At 51.3% G+C, this 23,519-nt stretch overlaps 1 protein-coding gene across 1 annotated transcript in view; it reads right to left on the bottom strand.

Moving 5' to 3' along the window:
• Positions 1-23,519, bottom strand: part of ANK2 (ankyrin 2) — a 177,211-nt gene that overhangs the window by 79,421 nt on the left and 74,271 nt on the right. The window contains exons 15-22 of the mRNA XM_045586032.1: positions 21,870-22,067; positions 18,875-18,973; positions 18,477-18,575; positions 17,679-17,876; positions 15,177-15,275; positions 14,175-14,273; positions 3,483-3,581; positions 2,454-2,552 (exon numbers count right to left, since the gene is read on the bottom strand). Of these exons, the coding sequence (XP_045441988.1) occupies positions 2,454-2,552; positions 3,483-3,581; positions 14,175-14,273; positions 15,177-15,275; positions 17,679-17,876; positions 18,477-18,575; positions 18,875-18,973; positions 21,870-22,067 (990 nt within the window). The remainder of the gene's footprint in view (positions 1-2,453; positions 2,553-3,482; positions 3,582-14,174; positions 14,274-15,176; positions 15,276-17,678; positions 17,877-18,476; positions 18,576-18,874; positions 18,974-21,869; positions 22,068-23,519) is intronic.

The raw sequence follows: 23,519 nt of genomic DNA, 5'->3' as shown, positions 1-23,519 counted from the left end.
TGTGAGAGGAGAATAAAGGCAGGCACGTTAGGCCAGCGGTCACCAACCTTCGGGCCTCATGGACCACAGTGGTCTGCAGACCATTGGTTGGCAACCCCTGCATTAGACCACTCAGCAGGAGATCCTTCCCCGCTGGCCTGCTGCCCCTCGCTGACCACCGCTGACGCAGGCCTGGCTTCTGCCAGGAACCTTGTTATTTGTCAGCTGGCTTCTCACCTGGAGGGTCCGGTGGTTTGATGGGGCAGCGCTCAGCTCGGCAGCGTGAGAACAGCAGTTACAGAGGAGAAACACAGCCACAGAGTGCTGAAGCCTTGGTGCCTCAGAGCTGGGGGTGGGACTGGCTGTGTGTCTGGCTCACAGGGTGCTGAGCCCCCGAGCTGGGTGTGGGGAATGCAGTCTGCCTGGCTCACTGGGGGTCTGAGAGCCCCGTCCTGGGTATGGGGCCCTGGCTGTCGATCGGTCCACAGGGGATCTGAGTGCCCACAGAGCAAGGGGTGGGGACTGGCTGTGTGGCTGGCTCACTGGGTGTCTGAGAGCCTGTGTGGCCAGAGTTTAGAAAGCTGACCGCCCTCTCGATAAACGTGGCCTGTGTAGTTTGGGTCATTTGTTCTAAGTGACACGTAGAGCCTGCCATCTCTGACGGTGGACATGCCTGACCTACAGTTTTGTTGTGCTGAAGAAGCATTTTTCTCTCATAGAACCGATGTGCCTCCCTTCAGATACCACCTGGAGCTGCTGCTGGGAGATGGGGGGTGATGTTTTCACTGCTGACCACCCCTCCGCACTTGTTTCTACCCAGAAACCCTTCAGGTGGATTAATGAGTGAATGGAAGAGGAAAAAAAGATACAAAAAGGATGCAAGCGGCCCCTAGGGGGAACCTGATAAAGACGCACACACATGACCCAGTGCACAGGAGTGTAAGAACCCAGGTCATGGCCACCTGCGATGAACACGGAGCTTCAAAGACACCCAATAGGACACAAACCTCCCTGCTGCAGAGGAGACGCCCCTGCCCTAAGGAACCAGAGAGCAAGAGGACGCCACCAAGACTCAGCCTCTCGGGTGACTCGGGGTTACTGTGATTCTCCTATATAAGTTCTTAAAGAAACTTCACTTTGAATGTCTAAAAACAGCCCGGCTGGGTAGCTCCGTTAGTTGGAGCATCTTCCAGTACACCAAAAGGCTGTGGGTTCGATTCCCAGGCAGGGCACATAGATTGTAGGTTTGTCCCTGGTCAGGGTATATACTAGTAGGGGAGGCAACTGATCAATGTCACTCATATCCATGATACATATTCTCTCTCTTCTCCTTCTTCTCCTTCTTCTTCCTCCTCTCTCTCTCTCTCCCTCTCTCTCTCTCTCTCTCTCTCTCTCTCTCTCTCTCTCTCTCTCTCCCTCTCTCTCTCTCTCTCTTCCCCTATCTCTAAAATCAATAAAAACATATCCTCAGCTGAGGATTTTAAAAGTCTTTAAAAATACTGGGGCACATGGGCCACAGGCTTTAAAAGTGCCCGAGAAAACAAGTGGCATGACCCTGTGCGTCTGCGCACAGCGCTTCATGTCCAGGAATAAACCATACTCCCCCACGTGGGACGGGTCCCTGCAGCTGTGCTCACCCACTGCTGAGCTTCCCGGGCTGCCGCCGCCCAGAGCACAGTCCTTCCTCCCACCTCCCACCTGACCATCGTCTAAGCCTGGGCTGTGGCTGGAACCTCCTTCAGTGAACGTATGGCCAAGGTTTGACCGCATCCTCTCTACCTCGGGTCCCACTGCTCTACTGTTCGCTTGTCCACTTTCCGAATAAGTCACCGAGCTGTTGTCTGCAGCTTCAGAAACGTCACCAACAAATCGATGCAAAGAGAACAGCCCTGGGAGGCACCCAGCTCTGTCCGCAGGCCCGGCCCAGGCCCCTCGCCCCGCTCTGCATCCCCCCGCCCTGTGGGCAGAGACCATGTATCCTGCCCTCACAGTCAATGAGGGTGGTGAGCATTTTACATAGCTACTCTGTTTCCTACACAGACCGTTTCCCTTCTACCTCTTTTTGAACAAAATATAATCAAAGGCCGAGAGGAAGTGGGGAGGAATGGTTCTCCCGGGAACCTTCAGGCCCGCCGTGAGCCCCGCAGGGACCAGGGCCTTCCTGGGGCTGCGTCCCCTCCGCTCAGAAGTTTGCCGGGACTGGCCTGCCCCTCGGCAGGCAGCGGGGGTCATACCCAACCTCAGCACGAGGGCAGAGGAGCAGGAAAAACTAGACCCTGTGAACTCACTCACACACTTCACATGGATGTGCAAGACTCAGGAGCTCTGGCTGCTGCCGTGAGTGCACTCACGTGTGGCCCTCAGTGTGCCGCACAGATTCACCCCCAGAGGCAGAGACCGCGGCACAGGACGTGGGGTGAGGGGAGAGTGACGGGAAAGCCGAACTCAAGCAGAGCCGTGGGCCCCTTACTCACCGTCGTGGTGGTGGTGACCTCCTCCGTCACAACCTTCAGGGTGTCCACCACAGAGATGTAGCCCAGCCGCTTAGCGATGGCCAGGGCCGTGTTGCCATTCTGGGGTGGGGGGGGTGGGGGGGAGGGGGAGAGGGAGAGAGAGAATGGAGCCAGTGAGCTCACCGCCCCAGGAGCCAGGCCAGGCACAGCTGAGGAAATCTCTCTTTTCACCATCACATCTGAATGTGTCTTAGTAACTTCTCCAGCCTGGAGAGCAGGTCACCATGGAAACACAACAAGCTGCATCTGCCCCTCCTCCTAATGAGAAGCACTTGCGGCTTTAACCCCTGGGTGGTCAGCTCTGGGGGCTGGCTGGTGCTGGGAAAGCGAGGCCTCCAGACCCAGCCTGGCTGAGGGCCCGCCTCCCTCAGGGGGGGAACTGGCGTCCTGTGTGCACAGCAGACCGGAGGGCAGGCCGCCCCTGAGCACAGTCCACGCTCCCTGTGCAGACACCACACAGCAGCAGGCTGCTGCGCATGCCTGGAGAATCACTCCACCTAGTTTACATCGCAATGGCCCCTTGCCCAGGAGCCTGTCTAAGCCAGAGGAAGGGGTGGGCCCAACACGCCTGCCCCTGAGCCCCGTCCACTGTACTGGGGCCTGAGGGTGCAGGCCCATCTCAGGAGGGGTGGGACTGTGGCACCCTGTTCTGCTCAGCCTGGGCACGGCGGGCAGGCGGCACACGGGCGCTGTCCTGCTTCGGACACCGCGGGAGGAGGCGGGTCTTTGGAAAAGACAGCGATGCTGGGGCAGAGGCAGCAGGAGGAGCCCCGACAGGAGGTGGAGGGACTGGAGGAGCCACAGGCTGAGCCTCCGTCCCTGTCTCGTGGGTACAACTGGGAACAACGGGGGAAGTCATTTCTTCACGGTCACGCTGCAGCTGGGCTGTGCCGAGTCCCCAGGAGTCGGTGACTCAGCAGCACTAACAGAGGGTCCCTCCCCACCCCTGGCGTTGGCCGTGGCAGAGGGACAGGGTGCGGAGGGCCTTACCGTGGTGGTGGCATCGGGCCGGGCTCCGTGCTGCAGCAGCACATTGATGATGTGCGTGTGGCCCTGCTGGGCGGCCTGGTGCAGGGGCGTGTAGCCACTCTGTGGGGCGGGACCGAGGGGGGGAGGAGGAGGAGGAGGAGGAAGAGGAGGAGAGGGAGGAGAAGCCCATTAGCCTGTGTTCAAGGTATCTTACTTATGGCAATGCTGTGTCCGGGGGTGACAGCCCCAGGAGCCGGCCCACCCGCACACCTTCTGCCCATAAATGCCGGGAGACTTTTCATCTCCGCACTGATCGGAGCTGTGAGCATGGAAACGTGAGCCCAGGCCAGGCGGCGGGGAGAGCAGCAGCGCTGGCTGGCGTCTGCCCGGCACGGCTCCCGCCGCTGACTCAGGGCTCACTCCGTGGCCCTCAGGCTGCACGTTCCTTCCCACTGTGCCCAGGGTCTGCACATTTAGATCTGTCCCCTCCGGCCTGGGCTCGCCTCCAGGAAAGGGAGGACGAGCCCGGAGACGAGCAGGGGCCCTGGATGTGCTGGGGCAGGGACAGGGGGAGGAAAGGAAGTCCCTGTGTCGGGGGGACAACTGGGAACAACGGGGAGAGTCATTTCTTCACGGTCACACTGCAGCCAGACCCCGGGGAGAAGGTAGGCCACCAGCTACCCTCATCCTCTGGCATCGCCTGACAAAAGCTTCGGCGGCTGTCAGACACACCCGTGGGGGCTGTCAGAGTATGTCTCTCGATATTGTGTCAGCTGCTTCACAACCAGCGCACAACGCGCTTCTCCGTCCAATGAGTGTCTACTGTGCACACAGGACGCCAGTCCCCCTGCTGTCCCTGCACGTCCCCCATCACTGTGGCCTTCTGTCTGGGGGCTGTGTCCACGTCTGTGACCCATGGTCTGAGCGTGGCCATGGCCGTGCATCCCTGGAATGACCCAGGAACCAGGGAAACTTGATCGTCACAGAGACGATGCTCCCAAGTCACATCCACTGTGGACTCGTGAGGAGCCTAAAAGCAGTGAGTTCTTCTAAAGAACCCTCCTTTCCACCGTGTTTACCACTGTTGTGCCCAGCAGCACGTGCTGCCACTCCTGGGCTGCACAGGAGACCCCGTGCTCCCCAGATGGCGCCGCCACAGTCATGTTCTTGACCTCGGCAGCTCCCATTTACTGCAAGACCCGGTCTAATGTGGACACTGCGACCAGAGAGACATCCCGTGGAGGCGGTTTCCAGGGATTCGGGAGCAGCTCACAGGCTTTGCAGACCATTTGGTTGAAGCGCCACCCACCACCTTAGGCCCATCCTGCTGGGAACCCCTAACCCAGCACCCCTGACCTCTGACACCCCACCACCCAGTTACAAATGAAAACGCCAAAACTTCAAATTCTGTGAAGAATCAGATATGCCATACATGCCATTTTTCTTTTATTTCTCTGAAGTGACAGGAAAATGCTAGCAAACAATGCCTTTCTTTCTCAGAGACTTTGACCTTAAGAGTCTAATTCACAAAGAAAACGCCCTTATACCAAGCATGTCAAACTTGCAGGCCTCATGCCTCATTTATTTGGCCAATGTTAGTCTTTGAGTTTGACATGCTTGCCTTACACGCTAATTTCTCAACTCTTTGCAAATTATCATATAACTGGAGACCCGGTGCACGAAATTCCTGCACGGGGTGGGGGGTGTCCCTCAGCCCAGCCTGCACCTTCTCCAATCTGGGACCCCTTGAGGGATGTCCAACTGCCCTCTCACAATCCAAGACTGCTGGCTCCCAACTGCTCGCCTGCCTGCCTTCCTGGTTGCCTCTAACTACTTCTGCCTGCCAGCCTGATCACCCCCTAACTATTCCCATGCCAGTCTGATTGATATCTAACTGCTCCCCTGTCAACCTGTTTGCCCCCAACTTCCCTCCTCGGCTAGCCTGGCCACCCCTAACTGCCCTCCCCTGCAGGGTAGATTGCCTCCAACTGTCCTCTTTGCAGACCTGGTGCCTCCCAACTGCCTTCCCCTGCTGGCTATCTTGTGGCAGCCATCTTGTGTCCACATGGGGGCAGAATCTTTGACCACATGGGGACAGACATCTTGTGTGTTAGAATGATGGTCAATCTGCATATTACTCTTTTATTAGATAGCATAGAGGCCTGGTACATGGGTGGGGCCAGCTGGTTTGCCCCGAAGGGTGTGCCGGATCAGGGTGGGGGTTCCCTTGGGGTATGGGGTGGCATGGGCGAGGGGCCTGTGGTGGTTTGCAGGCTAGCCATGCCCCCTGGCGACCTAAGCAGAGGCCCTGGTATCTGCAATTTATTTACCTTCTACAATTGAAACTTTGTAGCCTGGAGCGGAGCCAAGCCTCCTTCTCACTCTGTGGCAGCAGCCATTTCTGTTTGAATTTGTTTACTTTCTATAATTGAAACTTTGTAGCCTTGAGTGGAGGCCTAGGCCAGCAGGGTATGTGGAAAGCTTGGCTTCCTCTATTGCCAGGAAACCCAAGCCTCTCAACTACACCCATCTTGATTGGGGTTAATTTGCATACTCGCTCTGATTGGCTAGTGCGCATGGCTGGTGGGTGTGGCTTGAGCAGAGTGATGGTTAATTTGCATATTACTCTTTTATTAGGTAGGCTTAATCCAACCTGTTTGATCCAATCAAGCTGATGGTACAGGGTTCAATTCTAGGTGACTAACAGTTCCATAAAAGAAGTTCACTTTGCCAAATTTTTATACGAAGTCATAAAAGTTGCAGTAGTTAAGTCAATGCTTAGGTTTGTATTTTCATAGCAACCAAACAATTTTAGTAACTATGATTACACATGAGATATGAAAAAAAGACTTCCTTCTACAAAAATGTCATTTTATATAAAAAAATCCTGTGTTTATTAAAAGAACATCCTTTGAAGGTGTGTGTTTACCCACTGAAGATACATAAAAGATACATTTGCTTCCAAAAGCAAATAAAATCAACGTCATTGATTTAAAAAAAAAAAAAAAAAAAAAAAACCTGAAAAGTTAAAATAAGATTTTTCTCTCAACCAAAAATCCATTTGAGTGCAGATCAAACCCCAGAAGGCAAATGCTTCATCATGGGACGCCTGGCTTCCCAGCGTTATAACCACTCAACAACCAACACTTAACAACACGTGGTGAGCGTCAGCCAGGCTCTGCCACGGCCGCGTGCCTTTCCGGAGGGTCCCTGGACTCTGGCAGGAAGCACCGTCCCAAGTGCTCTGTGTGGGGCTGACCTAGCAAACCCGTGCGGTGCTACCTGCGTCTCAAGTCCAGGAGAACTCAGGAGTAAGGGTCCGAGTTTGCGGCTGGGGCTCAGCTGGTTGGAGCATTGCACTGTGCACAGCAGGGTCACGGAGATTAAATTCCCAGGGAGGGTGGGTATAGGAGGCAACCAATCGACCTTCCTCTATTCCTCTCCCTTCCTCTTTCTTTGATTCAATGAGAACATGTCCTTGGGTGAGGATTAAAGGAAAAAGGGGGGGAAAAGTTCTGAAGAAAGCATTATGGAGGGTGTGGTGTAGGATGCGGAGATTTACTACTTAAGGAGGAGAGCAGCTTAGGAGAGGGAAGGCCGTGAACTACACGGGGTCCTAGGCACTGGAGACAGTAACAGTTGAGTTGTAAGGAAGGGTAGGTGTCACCTGGAAGTTACACTGGGTCAGGTCTTACTAAGAGGCTGGCAAGCACGGGAAGGTGACTAGGTCCGGGTCAGGAACCCGTGGGAGGAGGAGGCAGTATGGTCTAATGTCACGGGGAGGAGTGATGCTGCTGAGGTTCCGAGTGGTAAGAGCCAGGGCCTGAGCCTCATAGAGTACTCTGTGTCCTCAGACAGGTAACATGAATTCAGTGTCAAACAGACATGGTATCTGACCAGTATGACTCAGTGGCTGACTGTCAACCCATGAACCAAGAGGTCCCCACTTCAATTTCCAGTCAGGGCACATTCCCGGGTTGTGAGTTTGATCCCCAGCAGAGGGTGTGCAGGAGACAGCCAATAGAAATCTCTCTCTCATTGGTAGTATTTCTTTCTCTCTCACACCTTCATGAGGATTTCTTTAAAAAGAGGAAGGCACTGGGTTTAAGCCTGTCTGTGCTTCTTCGGGTGAGGGCTGGGGACGGCTAAGATCAGAGGCGCAGTGTCCCAGCAGGGCCCTGTGGTGAGGTGCTAGGTCATCAGCTCCCTGAACTTACAAGAGGCCAGTCTACAAACTGTCAGGATTATTAGAATGAAAAGCCTCAGCCCCTTGTACAACCTGCATGGTGTGCTCAGATTCACTATTTTTTTTTAATTTCTTTATAAAGTATTACATATGTGCCCTCATCTCTCCATTACCCCCACACACACACTCATTCCCTCACCCCCTGGTGTTTGTGTCCATTCATATATTCATATAAGTCCTTTGGTTGATCTCTCCTCCTTTCCCCCACCCTCCCCTACCTTCTCTCTGAGGTTTGGCAGTCTGATGGATGCTTCTCTGCCTCTGGATCTGTCTCTGTTCATCAGTTTATGTTGTTCACTATATTCCACAAATGAGTGAGATCATGTGGTATTTATCTTTCTCTGACTGGTTTATTTCAGAATAAACATAATTAGCATAATGCTCTCCAGTTCCATCTATGCTGTTACAAATGGTAAGAACTCCTTTTTTACTGCAGCATAGTATTACATTGTGTAGATGTTCCACAGTTTTTTAATCCACTCATCTGCTGATGGGCACTTAGGTCATTTCTAAATCTTAACTATGGTGAACTGTGCTACTATGAACATAGGGGTGCATATATCCTTTCTGATTCGTGTTTCTAATTTCTTGCTATATATTCCTAGAAGTGGGATCTTTGGTCAAATGGGAGTTCATTTTTAGTTTTTTGAGGAAACTCCATATTGTTCTCCACAGTGGTTGCACCAGTCTGCATTCCCACCAGCAGTGCACGAGGGTTCCTTTTTCTCCGCATCCTCGCCAACGCTTGTTTGTTGACTTGCTGATGTTGGCCATTCTGACAGGTGTGAGATGGTACCACATTGTTGTTTTGATTTGCATCTCTCAGATAATTAGTGACTTTGAGCATGTTTTCATATGCCTCTTAGCCTTCCTTCTGTCCTCATTTGAAAAGTGACTATTTAGGTTCGTTGCCCATTTTTTTTATTGGATTGTTTATCTTCCTTTTGTTAAGTTGTATGAGTTCCCTGTAAATGTTGGAGATTAAACCCTTATCAGTGATGACATTGGCAAATATGTTCTCCCATGCAGTGAGCTTTCCTGTTGTTTTGTTGATGTTTTCTTTTTGCTGTGCAAAAGCTTTTTATTTTGATGTAGTCCCATTTGTTTATTTTCTCTTATGTTTCCATTGCCCTAGCAGCAGTATTAGTGAAAAATTTCGTTTGACATATGTCTGAGATTTCGCTGCCTATGGATTCCTCTAGTATTTTTATGGTTTCCCATCTTATGTTTAAGTCTTGTATCCATTTTGAGTTTATTTTTATGTATAGTGTAAGTTGGTGGTCTAGTTTCATTTTTTTCATGTATCTGTCCAATTTTCCCAACACCATTTGTTAAAGAGACTGTCTTGACTCCATTTTATGTTCATGCCTCCTTTGTCAAATATTATTTAGGCATAGTGGTTTGGGTTGATTTCTGGATTCTCTATTCTATTCAATTGATCTATATGTCTGTTCTTGTGCCAGTACCAGGCTGTTTTAAGAACAGTGGCTTTGTAATACAACTTGATATCTGGTATAGAGATCCCACCTATTTTGTTCTTCTTTTTCACGATTGCTACAGTTATTCAAGGTCCTTTTTTATTCCATGTGAATTTTTGGAAAGTTCGTGTAGGTCTGTGAAATATGCCATTGGTATTTTAATGGTGAGTGCACTGAATCTGTAGATTGCTTTGGGTAGTATGGACATTTTGATGATGTTGATTCTACCAATCCAAGAATACGGTATGTTCTTCCATCTGTTTATGTCTTCCTCCATCTTTTTTTTCAGTATCCTGTAGTTTTCTGCATATAGGTCTTTTATCTCCCTAGTTAAGTTTATTCCTAGGTATCTTAATTTTTTTGGTGCGATGGTAAATGGGATTGCTTTTCTAGTCTCTCTTTCTATAAGTTTACTATTGTGTAAAGAAATGTAATAGATTTCTTGGCATTAATTTTGTATCTTGCTACATTGCCAAATTCATTTATTAAGTCTAGTAATTTTTTGATGGAGTCTTTAGAGTTTTCTATGTACAATATCATGTTATCTGCAAATAAGGACAGTTTTACTTCTTTTCCAATTTGGATGCTTTTATTTCTTCTTTTACTATGCTGAACAGAAGTGGTGTGAGTGGGTATCCTGTCTTTTTCCTGTTCTTAGGGAAAATGGCTTTATTTTTGTCCATTGAGTATAATGTTGGATGTGGGTTTTTCATATATGGCTTTTATTATGTTGAGGTATGATCATTCTATTCCCACCTTGCTAAGTGTTTTGATCAAGAAGGGGTGTTGGATTTTGTCAAATGCTTTTTCTGCATCAATTGATATTCTGTGATTTTTATTTATTTATGTGATGTATCACATTTATTGATTTGCAGATATTGTACCATCATGCATCCCTGGGATAAATGCTACTTGGTCATGGTATATGATCTTTCTGATGTATTGCTGGATCCAATTTGTTAGAATTCTGTTGAGGATTTTGGCATCTATGTTCATGAGGGATATTGGCTTGTAATGCTCTTTAATTGTGTTATCTTTATCTGGTTTTGGTATTAAGGTGATGCTGGCTTCATAGAATGAGCTTGGAATTGTTCCTTCTTCTTGAATTTCTTGGAATAGTCTAAGGCAGATAGGTTTTAGTTCTTCCTTGAATGTTTGGTATAACTCCCCTGTGAAGCCATCTGGCCCCGGACTTTTGTTTGCTGAGAGCTTTTTGATGACTGCTTCAATTTCTTCCATAATTATCGGCCTATTGAGATTTTTAGAATCTTCCCAATTGAGTTTTGGAAGGCTGTATTTTTCTAGGAATATGTCCATTTCCTCCAGGTTGTCTAGTTTGTTGGAGTAGAATTGTTCAAAGTATTTTTTAATAATCCTTTGTATTTTTTGGGGTCTGTTGTTGTTTCACCTCTCTCATTTCTGATTTTGTTTGAGTCATCTCTTATTGCTTTTTGGTGAACCTGGTTAGAGGTTCATCAATCTTGTTTATCCTATCGAAGAACCAGCTGTTTCATTGATCTTTTGTATTATCTTTTTGGTCTCTATGTCATTTATTTCTACTCTGATCTTCATTATCTCCTTCCTTCTACTCACTCTGGGCTTTTCTTGTTGCTCTCTTTCTAATTCTTTGAGTTGTAGAATTAGATGATTTACTACCATTTTTTCTTATTTTTTTGAGGTAGGCCTGGAGAGCTATAAACTTCCCTCTCAGGACTGCTTTCATTGTGTCCCATAGATTTTGGATTGTTGTGTTTTTGTTGTCATTTGTTTCCAAGATGCTTTTAATTTCTTCTTTGATCTCTTTGGTAACCCAGTCATTATTTAATAGCATGCTATTCAGCTTCCAAGTGTTTGAGATTTTTAGATTGTTTTTATTGTAGTTTATTTCTAATTTTAGGGCATTGTGGTCTGACAAGACGCTTGGTATAATTTCAATCTTCTTGAATTTGGCAAGACTTTGCTTGTGACCCAATATGTGGTCTATTTTTTAAAATGTCCCATGTGCACTTGAGAAGAACGTATATTCCATAGCTTTGGGGTGAAATGTTCTGAAGATGTCAGTTAAGTCCATCTGATGTAGTGGATCATTTAGAATTGCTGTGTCTTTGCTAATTTTTTGTCTAGAGGATTTATCTAGTGATGTCAGTGGTGTATTAAAGTTCTCTACTATGACTGTATTATTGTTGATCTCTCCTTTGATATCTTCCAGGAGTTCTGTTATGTATTTGGATGCACCTGCATTTGGTGCATATATTTTTATCAGGATTATATCCTCTTGTTGTATTGATCCCTTTAGTATTATGAAGTGGCTTTCCTTATCTCTTGTTATGGCATTTACTTTGAGGTCTATTTTGTCAGATATAAGTATTGCTACTCCAGCTTTTTTTTCATTTCCATTTGCCTGAAAGATATTTTTCAATTCCTTCACTTTCAATCTGTGTGAATCCCTTCTTCTGAAGTGGATCTCTTGTAGACACATATATATGGGTCATGTTCTTTTATCCATTCAGCCACTTAATATCTTTTGACTTGAGCACTTAGTCCATTTACGTTTAAAGTTATTTTTGAAAGGTACTTGTTTATAGTTATATCTATTTTTGTGTCTGTTTATTTCTTCTTTTTACAATATTCCCTTTAGCATTTCTTGCATTGCTGGTTTGGTGGTGATAAAATCCCTTAGCCTTTTTTTTTGTCTGCAAAGCTCCCGATTTCCCCTTCAATTTTAATTGATAGTTTTGCTGGATATTCTTGGATTCATTCCTTTGCTTTGCAACACTTTGTCTACCTCCTTCCATTCCCTTCTAGTTTGCTGTGTTTCCGTTGAAAAATCATTTGATAATCTTTTTTTTTTATATATTTTATTGATTTTATACAGAGAGGAAGGGAAAGAGATAGAGAGTTAGAAACATGGATGAGAGAGAGTCATTGATCAGCTGCCTCTTGCACACCCCCTACTGGGGATATGTCCGCAACCAAGGTACATGCCCTTGACTGGAATCGAACCTGGGACCCTTCAGTCCCCAAGCCGACGCTCTATCCATTGAGCCAAACCGGTCCCGGCTCATTTGATAATCTGATGGGAGTTCCTTTGTAGGTAACGCTCTGTCTCTCTCTTGCCACCTTTAAGATTATCTGTTATTATTTGCCACTGAAATTATGACCTATCTTGGTGTATGTCTTTTGGGTTCATCCTGTTTGGGACTCTCTGTACTTGTGTAACTTTTTTCTTCCCCATATCTGGGAAGTTTTCTGTCCTTATTTCTTCAAATAGATTTTCTAATCCTTGCTGCTCTTCTTGTCTTTCTGGCAGACCTATTATACTTATGTTGCTTCCTTTCATATTGTCCCAAAGCTCCCTGAGATTTTCCTCCTGCTTTTTAATTTTTTTCTCCAATTGCTGTTCAGCTTGAGCTTGTTTCTGTACCTGGTCTTCTAACTCACTAATTCTTTCCTCTGCTTCTTCTAGTCTACTGTTGAAACTTTCCATTGTGTTTTTTATTGTAGCTATATTACTTTTCATTCCTTCCTGATTCTTGCATAGGTTGTGGATTTTCTCATCCATCTGATGTATAAATTCCACAACCATTACTTTGAATTTTTTTTCAGTTATGTTGCATGCTTCAATTTCACTAATTTCCTTTCTTGGCGACTCCTCATTTTCTTTCCTCTGGGGATTGTGTTGTCTCCATATTCTGACTATAACCAGAAGGTTCAAACTTCAACTTGTGTGGTCCTGGATCCTGTGCTGTGGGAACTTCGCACCATCTGAGTGTCACTGAAGTGCTCCAACACTAGAACATGTGGCTGCCATGGGTTGGTGGGAACCAGGCTTGCCCAGAGTCAGTGTTACCAGTATTCAGTGTGGTCTTGTGTGTGCACCTAGAATAAGGGATCCTGCCTGCACTGCACTGTTGGTGTGTGCCAAAAATGAGTCCCCTAGTACATGGCAGGAATCAGTGTTTCCCTGTGTTTGTACTAAGAATCAACTATTAGAGTCTCTGTTGCCTTGTGCGGATTCTCGCTGAGAATCAGAGTACCCGTGTGTGCATGCACCAAGAATTGGAATCACTGGCTCTTAGTGTGAGTGTGCTGTATGTCAGGGATCCCAGGCACACACAGTAAGAAACAAAGTCAAGTCAGTGGTGCTCAGTTCTGCCTTTTGCTGGGAGAATCTGGGTCCCATGGGGGACTGGGTTGCACAATAGCTCTATGGCATGCCTGCGCTGCAGAAAACATACTTCTGTGTGCTGTGGAAAAGACTTCCGTTTGTGCTTGCCCAGAATTGAAGTCAGGTGACACTGCTGCCCTGTGTGGGCTTCGGGTCTGGTTGCCCAATTGCATTGTGGGGAGCAGATTTCAGTCTCTTAACTTGCAGTAGCAGCAACACTGGGGCGAGTGATCTCAAGCAAGGGGCAGCTCTATCAGTTACTATGGTGCTATCCACTAGCCTGTGGGGAAGGGGATAGGCTCTTTGACTCACAGAAATCTGAGGCCAGGAAGCTGGGATTCTTGTTGTCTGTTAATCTGGAGCTATGGTTGCAGTTCTCTGTCCCCAGTGGCTGCAGGGTCCTGGTTTGCATCTGAGACATGATTGGGTTTTGCTCAGGGCAGGATCCTAGTCTTAAGCAGCTCTGTTTCTCAAGATGGCGTGGTCTCTGTATTCACACTGGCCGCCCAAAAGTGTCTACTTTGTGCGCAAGGCTCCGCCATCTAAGACTGCCCAGTTTGGCAGCCCCTTGGAGGACCTGCAGAATCTAACTGTCCCCAGCTCATACTTACACACACCACACACATCTACACTTTCCTCTATGGCTTCCTCACTCTCTCACACCCTCTCCCTCCCTACCTTCCGCCAGTCGCCATCTTCCTTCTCTTACTCAGTCACTTTAGAAAAACTAACATAAAAGCACATGTGTATGATAGCGAGCACACGGAACATCCATGTGGTTGAAACTTTTGCAACAGAAATGAAATGAGAACAGCATTTACCTTGGTTTTGGCGTTGACATTGGCTCCATGCTTCAAAAGGAAGTTAACCATTTTCACATTTCCATAGTGAGAGGCCACAATTAAAGGAGTATAACCGAGCTGTAATAACAATAACAAGCAAATGACCACTCACTAATTACACCTTGGGGGTTGAGGGAGGACAGAGTTTCAGTCTCAGCAGGACATTCTATCTGACTGTAAAGATATTGCTTAGTGGATGTGAGACACTCAATCTGATTGTACAAATATGACTTAGTGGGCGTGAGACATTCTATCCGACTGTACAGCTAATACTTAGTGATGTGACACACTCTACCCGACTGTACAGCTATTACTTAGTGATGTGACACACTCTATCCGACTGTACAACTATTACTTAGTGATGTGACACACTCTATCCGACTGTACAACTATTAGCGGGTATGACACACTCTATCGGACTGTACAGCTATTACTTAGCAGTTGTGACACACTCTGATTATATAGATATTACTTAGGTGTGCATCCTGTGGACACAAACACGGGGAGCTGGTTGGGAACATAGAACTTCACACCAACACAGGAGACTAGGCATGTGTGTGACTTAACCTGAAAAAGAGCTAAGACAGGGGCACAGATGGTGGGATCTGAAAATAGGTAGATGAGGCCAGAGAAGGCCCGGTGGGGATGCGGGAAAATGCAGCAGAGGTGGAATGAGGGGTTCATGGCAAAGAGAGGGTAAAGCCACATCAGCCAAGGGCATGGAGGAAGTGGGTGCAGGACAACAGCAGGTCACCGCCTGGCTGAGCAGCAGGGAGTTGGCAGTATGGGTGCAACACTGGGATCAGCACTGGCATCTCTGCTCCTCTCTCCATTCAGACTTGGTTCTGGAAGCAGGAGACTGATCACAATGTGTGAGCAGGACAGACTTGTGAGGAGGGGGGCAGGGACTTGGGTGTCCCAAGGGGGGGACTGGGAGTCACCCAAGGCAGACCCACCAAAACAGTGACAGAAGCCTTGTACCTTCGTGTGGGCATCCTGGTCTGCCCCGTGCCTGACGAGAATGTCAGCAACATTCACTTTGTCCTCCTGGGCTGCGAGGTGCAAGGCTGTGAGTCCACTCTGCAGAGAATGGAAGCAGAGGGTACAGTGGAGATGTGATCGTCTGTAATATCTCATCTTGAAAAAAAGTCCTGTAATTACAGCTTCTCCCTGGAAACCACATCTTTTGAAATTGAAGACAAACCCCTTAAGTTACGGTGACTTTATACCCAAGGCAGGTCCTCTGCTCGCCAACACTGTCAGCCAATCGTTTTCTACGTTAGGCACTTACATCATGACCCACGACATTAAAATAATCAGTGAAGATGCTCCCGACAACACTCCCTTCAACCCCATCTGTGCCTCCAGCTGAGTATTTACTCACTTAAATAACTGACCCACCAACCACTACTTCTACTTTATAAGCACTGCAACAGTCAGCCTTTCCATCACTAAAACATCACAGGTGCACAGAATGAGCTCAGCATGGTTTCCTCCAGCACCCAAAGGCAGGACACTGCTGTCTAGGGTGCTCTAGGTGCTAAATAAGAGGTCGCCCCATTGTTTATACACAGCATCATCCATTGGCCAGTTTTACATAAATGCCTGGCACGGGAGCACCCGAGATGGCTTTAATTAACTGGATATGCCAGTGAAGCACCGTTCAGAACCAGTAAGAAACAGGCCCAGGGATGGGAGGGGAGAGGCTCATTCGGTCTCTGCCACAATCTGGCAGCCTCAGCATGGGGGTAAGTAGCTCCCATCAAGAAGATAGAAATTTAAAGAACACTTTTTTTTTTCCAGAGAAAGAGAGAGCTAGAATCATCAATAATGAGAATCACTGATCAGCTGCCTCTGCACACCCCACACTGAGGACTGAGCCCACCTCCCAGGCATGTGCCCCGACTGGGAATTGAGTCATGACCTCCACCACTGAGCCAATCGGTGGGCTAAAGAGCATCTTTAAAACGTGAATCACTAGTCTGTGTCACAGTGTTTATTAGTACCATTCAAATGGCAGGAAGTTTTCTTGGCACTTGAGCATATCAGTGGGCAGCTTCTGCCCATAGCGTCCTATTCAGCACAGTCTATCTGCTCCATCTGTCTCTCTCCCGATAAGACCAAAGCAGCGGGATCATCCTGGAGCCAGCAGTCCTCGCCCAGTGCACACCAGTTAAAATCAGCAGGCCTGTCTCTACCGCCAGGTGAGGCTAAGGCAGCTAAGACATGTCTCCAAAATCTGTGGTCTCCAGCCATGGGCTCCTCAGGAACCGATATGCAGAGAGAAGATCTTCCTCTGGCCTGACAGCGAACAGGCCTGGATTTAAGGGCTGGACTTGTTCATTTGTTATTACATGGGAATTTGACAAGGAATATCGTGTCAATGTTGTATTATGGTTACTCCTGAAAATATGAACTTACTGGTTTCAGCTGGTCTTACACAGAAACAGAAGCTGTGTGCTCTTCTGAAGCAGTGTGACAATTTGGCATTGGTTTTGCTTATTACCTGAGATCCTTTTCAGTTGAAGCTGGTATCAGTGGACTAGACACATGTGAAGATAGGCACATGGATAGCAGGGAGCTCACAAATAGATGTAGGGGAAAACACATGCGTGTAAAGTTGGCATGTTTGTATACTGAATGGTGTCTTTTCCGACACTCATTCTATTGTTGTTATTGTTAATCGTCACCTGAGGATACTTTCCTACTGATTTTTAGAGAGTGGAGGGAAACACACACAGAGAGAAACATCGACTGGCTGCTTCCCACACTTGCCCTGACCAAGGTGGGGACTGAGCCTGAAACCAAGGCTTGTGTCCTTGACTGGAATTGAAGCTGGGACCATTCAGTTCACAGGCCAACACTATATATTCAGCCAAACCGGCTAGGGCCTGACTCTCACTCTATTGCAGTTACTATGTGTGTCCACAGGCCATTCTCTGGGAAAGGCTGAAACGACTGGAGTGCTTTATTATAGACACTGATTCCCTGACACACACACACACACACACACACACCCCGCCAGGCAAAGTGGGCTCAGAACCTGCATTCCACTGTGTCCCTGCCCCCATGTGTAGAAGCTTCTGAGGCTCAGCAGCTGGAGAGTGACATGGGCAGTGGGCATGAACCAGCTGGCAGAAAGCCCCAGATGGCACTGCCACCTTTCTCTGGGCTCTGGAATTAGGGCTCTAGGCAGGACAGAGTGTGAACTGATGGCCTGAGCCCCAGGTCCACTGGGAGTGACAGCACAGTCTCAGAGGGACGGAACTGTAACGGACTCACAGGGAAAGGTAGGATGTGAGGATGCACCATGTCTGTGCACCTGTCCTGGCTCCGTGGTTTCCCGGCCCCACAGACCAGTCCTCAGATCTGTAACAGGCCCGCCTCCCTTAAACCCTTCATTCTGCCCACATCCGCACAGACAGCTTCTCCTTACGCTCATCCTAAAGGCTCATGACCAAAACCAGAGACAAAGTGGAATACCTTGGTCGACGTGTGGACATTGGCCCCTTTGTCCAGGAGTGAGGTGACCATGTCCGCATGCCCCTCCTGGGAGGCCAGGTGCAGCGGGGTCACACCCTGCTTGGTCACGACATTCGTCTCGGCCCCGTAGCTGAGGAGCGAGGATGCGATTTGCATCTGGTTCTTCTTGGCAGCAATATGCAAGGGAGTATAGCCATTCTGCAAAGTAAGAGGAAACAGAGGGAGAGCTTAGCAGCTGCCCGGATGGATGCCCGTCTCTGGAGGCTGTCGACAGAAAAGCTAAAAGCCAGTGTGTGGTACATGGCAAGCCCCCACCCACAACACTGGAACCTCTAAGGCAGTGTCACAGGGCACCGCAGGGTAGTTAGAGGGACATGGAACCCAAACTCCAAATCCACCCTTCGAACAACGGTCCCTCCTGAAGAGGTGCTTGAGGTGGGCCCGTGCCCTGTGCATACCCCACCCTAACACCCGAGGGTCCCAGGGCTCCCCTGATCTTCTCTCCCCAGGCCAGCCCTCCCCTGCCCTCAGCCTCCCAGGCAGAACCCAGTTTCCGAGCCTCTGCACTGGGGGCTGTCCTGGACCAGCTGGCCAGGCTGCCCTGGAACCTGCTCTGGAGCCGAGCATCACTGGTGCTCGCTGTGTTACCCCCAGAATCACGTGAGGTTCCTTCAGGGTCTTGTTCGGACCGCCCGCTGACGTGCACTTGCACTCTCCCTCACTCACAAGGACTGGCTGGCCACTCCACACCAGGGCTCCAACCCCGCCCAGGCCCGGGTCCCGCAGCCCGCTCCTCACCTTGGCGGTGGCGTGAGGGGACGCGCCTCTCTCCAGCAGCAGCACGGCCACCTCCTGGTGGTCATAGTGGGCGGCCACGTGCAGCGGGGTCAGGCCGTTCTGCAAGGGCGGGGTGGGCTCCTGGTGAGTGCGTGCCCAGGGGCGTGGGCGCCGGGGCAAGCCCATGTGCATTAGTGAACAGCGGAGCAGGAGGAGGGGCCGCAGCGAGCAGCTGCCTAAGGGCTACCCTGCAGGGACTCGTCCACACCCGGAAGGCCGAGCTGCAGGGGCGGGAACCCGCTGGAACCACCAGGGCGCGGCGTGGCCAGGTGGGCTCCCCTGAGTGAGGGCACGCTTGGGCCGGTGAGAGGGTGAGAGGAAGGGGTGGGCCGTCCCCCCACCCGCCGCGCTGGGCGTACCTTCCCCGCGGCGTCGGCCGCCACCCGCCGGTGCAGCAGCAGCTTGGCCACGTCCAGGCTGCCGTACTTGGCGGCCACATGCAGCGGGGTGAAGCCTTTCTGGAAGGGGACAGGAGGAGAGGCGCTCATCTTCCTGGCCAGGGGCAATGCCTTTCGCTCTTGGCGTCCGGAGCGAACGCTGGCCCAGGAGACCCGCCGCAGCCACAGGGCGACACAGAGGCACGGACAGAGGGATGGGACTGTGGGAGCGGGAGCTGCGGAGGGACCGCGGGGGGCGGCGGGAGGGGAGGGGCGGAAGGGCCCCTCGTGAGCGCCACAGGGCTCAGACTTGGGTGGGAAAAGGCTGCCTTTTCCTCCCTCTGACATCAGTGGAGGCCGGTGTGGCCCAGGGGTTGAGCATGGACCTAGGAACCAGGAGGTCACGGTTTCATCGGGGGGCGGGGGGGGGGGGGGGGGGCCACCGGGTGCGGCTCGGTCCCCAGAGAGAGGCAGCAGGAGGAGCCAATCCATGACTCGCTCTCCCTCCCCCTTCCTCTCTGAAATCAATGAAGTATATTAAAGAAGTAAACAGTGGGACTGAGACAACAGCAGCTCTCTCCAATGCTTCTGTCCTTTTTCTAAGACCCGAATTCCAAATCTCCTCATCTCAATTTTAGGGTACTCCAATGACCATGGTGAGAAAATTTTTGGTAGTTCCATTGATTTGTATTTCCTGCAGAAATAGCAAGATAAATGGCCGATAGAACAAAGTGCTCATGGTTAGAAGCACCTGCCGTCCGACTGTCCCCCTCTCCCCGGGAGCCCCCAAACCGTGAATCTCCTCTGGGGAGGCCCGTCCCGGGCACCAGCTCCCCGTCCCCAGCGCCGCCTGATCCCCGGGTCCCTGACTCAGAGCGCAAGTCACAGGGTCCCACCGCGACCTCCGCGCCATCGTCGTGGCCAAAACATGTTGCCACGCTGTCCCAGCCGCGCGTGGCAAGGGCGGCCTGCACAGTCCACGGCAATGCGCCTCCCCCACGCTGCACGTCCCTCACGCAGCACGTCCCTCACGCAGCACGTCCCTCACGCAGCACGTCCCTCACGCAGCACGTCCCCTCACGCAGCACGGCCCTCACGCAGCACGGCCCTCACGGAGCACGTCCCTCACGGAGCACGTCCCCTCACGCAGCACGTCCATCACGTAGCACGGCCCTCACGCAGCACGTCCCTCACGGAGCACGTCCCTCACGGAGCACGTCCCTCACGCAGCACGTCCCTCACGCAGCACGGCCCCTCACGCAGCACGGCCCCTCACACAGCACGGCCCCTCACACAGCACGTCCCCTCACGCAGCACGTCCCTCACGCAGCACGTCCCCTCACGTAGCACGTCCCCTCACGCAGCACGTCTCCTTTCAGGTCACCGCTCCCGCTTTTCCAACGAAGGACTGTGCTCCCCGCTGCTCTTTGAACCCGTGGCACTAGCGCCTTGGGGCGTGAACCCTGCTTCCCAGGGGCACACAGGAGGTTCCTGTTCCTGCCCAAGGACACCCCCACACTCCCCACACCTCCAGCCCGAGGCCTCAGAGCAGCTTGGAGACAGGCCTCGCTCCTCGCTCGGGGGTCTCGCACCTGAGGGTCCGCACGGGGGGGGAAGGGGGGGAGACACACATGGGGGGGTCATGCATCCGGGGACACACACGGAGATCACGCACCCGGGGGGCACGCACGGGGGAAAGCACGCACCCGGGGGGCACGCACAGGGGGGGCACACACGGGGGTATCACGCACCCGGGGGTCACGCACTGGGGGGGCACACACAGGGGGCCACGCCAGGGGGGGCACGCACGGGGAGGATCGCGCACGCACGGGGGGGGGGGGGGGGGCGGCTGGAAGGGCGCCGCGGCGGGAACTGGGAACTGAGCGGACAGAAGGGTACAGACCGCCCTGCCTCACGCAGGAGCTGGAGGCGCCTGGGAGGCCGGACCCGCAGGGCCGCCTCCTCTGAGCCCGGCCGGCGCTGTGCAGGCTCAGCGCGCCTCCCCGCCTCCCCGGCCCGCGGTGCCGCCTGTCCCCCCATCGCCCCCCCTGGCAGCGCCACCAGCCTGGCATCGTTAGTGATCATGCACAGGTGGTGGTTCCTGTCAGTGTATGCTGCTTAGTCTCTGATTTAATAATTTTTTGGAAAGCACTTTCAATTCCGGGTTTGAAGAATCGGCCATTCCTCCCGCAGCGGGAGGGCTGCTCTGGGCTCACGCCCTCCGCCCCGGGCAGCGCCGGCGCCCATGGGTGCCAACACGAACACGTGGGCCCGTCTCTTAACCGCCTCACCTCCGCACTCGTGGGCGGCCCCTGCCCGTCCCCACGCCTCCATACCAGGCTCCAAGGAGCGGACGCTCCTCTTTCCTCCTCAGTCAGTCACTTCCAAGCCGGGACTCCCCCCCACGTACCCGGAGACACTGCTCTGCCAGCACTGTGCTCCTGCACCATCTCCCTAGGGGCCGCGCCGTAAGAAAGTGGCCCTCCCGGTGGGGCCGGGCCTGAGACACAGCTCCAGCCGGTGCGCCGGCGGCTCGGCACAGGCACAGGAGTGGGCGGAAGCTGAGGCCAGCGCAAGGCGCAGTGACCTGGGCGTCAGGTGGCACCAAACCTCAGCCAACACAGGTTTGCCAGCCTGATGCTACCGTCTCTTCCCGGCGAGTTACACTAGCTCCATGCATTTGGGGGTCTCGTTCTTCTGCTCTTGGGAACACAGCCTAGATTTGATCATGGGAAGGGAGGGAAGGTACCCGGGCTCACAGAAACCTTCTTAGTTCACGATCCAGGTGGCTGCGCTGGAAACAGAAGGTGGAATCTCTCCCTACTGCAGAAATGACACGACCCTCCCATCGTCCAGGAAATGGCTCTCAACACACGCAAAGAGCAAGAGACCGACCCTCTGGGCAATGACTCCCTGGGCAGTGTCCGTGGCAGAGAAGAGGGACCCGGTGGGTTCCTGCCATCACAGCATCCCTTACCTTGGTAGCTAAGGAGTGGGCAGCCCCTGCCTCCAGGAGGACGGAGGCCACGTCCACCTGGCCTTCCCGGGCAGAGATGTGCAGGGGCGTGTACCCGTTCGTGGTGGCCGCGTCCGGGTGCGCCATGTGCTGGAGCAGCAGCTGCACGATCTCCGTCTTGCCCAGGCGTGAAGCGATGTGCAGAGGCGTCTGCTCCTCCTGCAACCCAAGTCAGGTCAAAGGTCAGTGCCCAGGCAGCCCAATGCCACCTGTTCCTCCTATAACTCAAGGCAGGTCAGAGGTCAGTGCCTGGGCAGCCCTAATGCTTCCACTGTCATTTGCATCATGGCTTCCTTTTTCTGGGAGCCCCTGGGCAGAAGGAAATTACTACTACCCTGACCACAGTTCCTTATTTTCCTACAGAGGTGACCTGTTTGGTCACAATGTTCCTTAGATTTTATTGCTAGAGGGAAGGGGATATAGAAGAGGGTGCAGAGGGTAAATGGTGAGAGAAGGAGACTGGACTTGGTGTGGTGAGCACACAGTACAATATACAGATGTCTGTCTCATAGAACTGTACACCAGAAACGTGTAATGTTAATCAATGTCCTCCCATAAATTCAATAAAATGAGTAAGTTAATTGGTTAAGTAGTTAAAGTATGTACTTCAATCATCTTAGCCGTGGGTGTCTGAGCACACCAATAGGCCAAGCTTCAGCCTCATTCATATTTAAATAGAAACCAACTCGTGGTTCTGAATAAGAAAAAAAATCTCACCCAGAGGCCCTAAGACCTAGATTCCCATCGGAAGATTTCACTAGGCGAAGTGCTGATTGCCTGGGAACCAGGTCAAGAGAGAAAGCCGAGGGATGCTGGGAAACTGGCTCTCCCTCTGCATGGCAAGCCAAGGACACACAAGGTCCTGGCTTCAAGGAGAGGCTGAGGATAGAGGGGGCATTGTAAGCTGCTCTTTGGGAGCTCAGCAGGAAGGAAATGGGCTGATGCGAGCCAAGTGCTCCCCCAGGAAGCCAGGGGCGGAGCTGGTGTAAGGACGCAGGACACACTGAGGAGGCTGGGGAAACCCCTGACTCCTAAGGTGTGGTCAGGGAAATAGGTTCAGGGTTAAGAGAACCAGACCAAACTGCTCTCTTATATCGATAAAAAGAAAGGGCGGGCAGCCTCAGTGAAGGTACGAGGTCTGGTACACTAGCCAAGGGCATGTCAGTAAAGAGGAGGGAGGAGCGGAGGACACTCGGAGAGACGAATCAGAGCTCAGGATGCTGCCCCTTGGAGCCGTGTGAGGAGATATGGGCAGACAGGAGACAGCACTGTGTGGACCTCAGGGTGGGGAGAGGTGGGCAGAACGGGCATTTCATGGAACTGTGCCCTCCGTGAACTTCTCCCTGTCCTATCCTTAAAGCTTTCCGAGAGGAAGCACAGCATCTACCGTGTTTCCCCAAAAATAAGACATCCTCTGAAAATAAGACCTACTTACAGGTTTCCTTCTGAGTGAAACATAAGGCATCCCCCCAAAAATAAGGTCCCCCTAGGCTAAACATGAGAAATTTGGTCCACTGATTCTGAAAGAAATGGAGTCAAAAGAAATTCACCAGGAAATTCAGGAATTGGATTGTTATGATGATATTCCAGAAGATGATGACATGATTGTCA

The sequence above is a fragment of the Pipistrellus kuhlii genome, unplaced genomic scaffold, assembly GCF_014108245.1.
Source record: "Pipistrellus kuhlii isolate mPipKuh1 unplaced genomic scaffold, mPipKuh1.p scaffold_m20_p_21, whole genome shotgun sequence".
Taxonomy (NCBI): domain Eukaryota; kingdom Metazoa; phylum Chordata; class Mammalia; order Chiroptera; family Vespertilionidae; genus Pipistrellus; species Pipistrellus kuhlii.
Note: the sequence above shows the minus strand (reverse complement) of the source record. Positions and strands in the feature narration are given on the sequence as shown.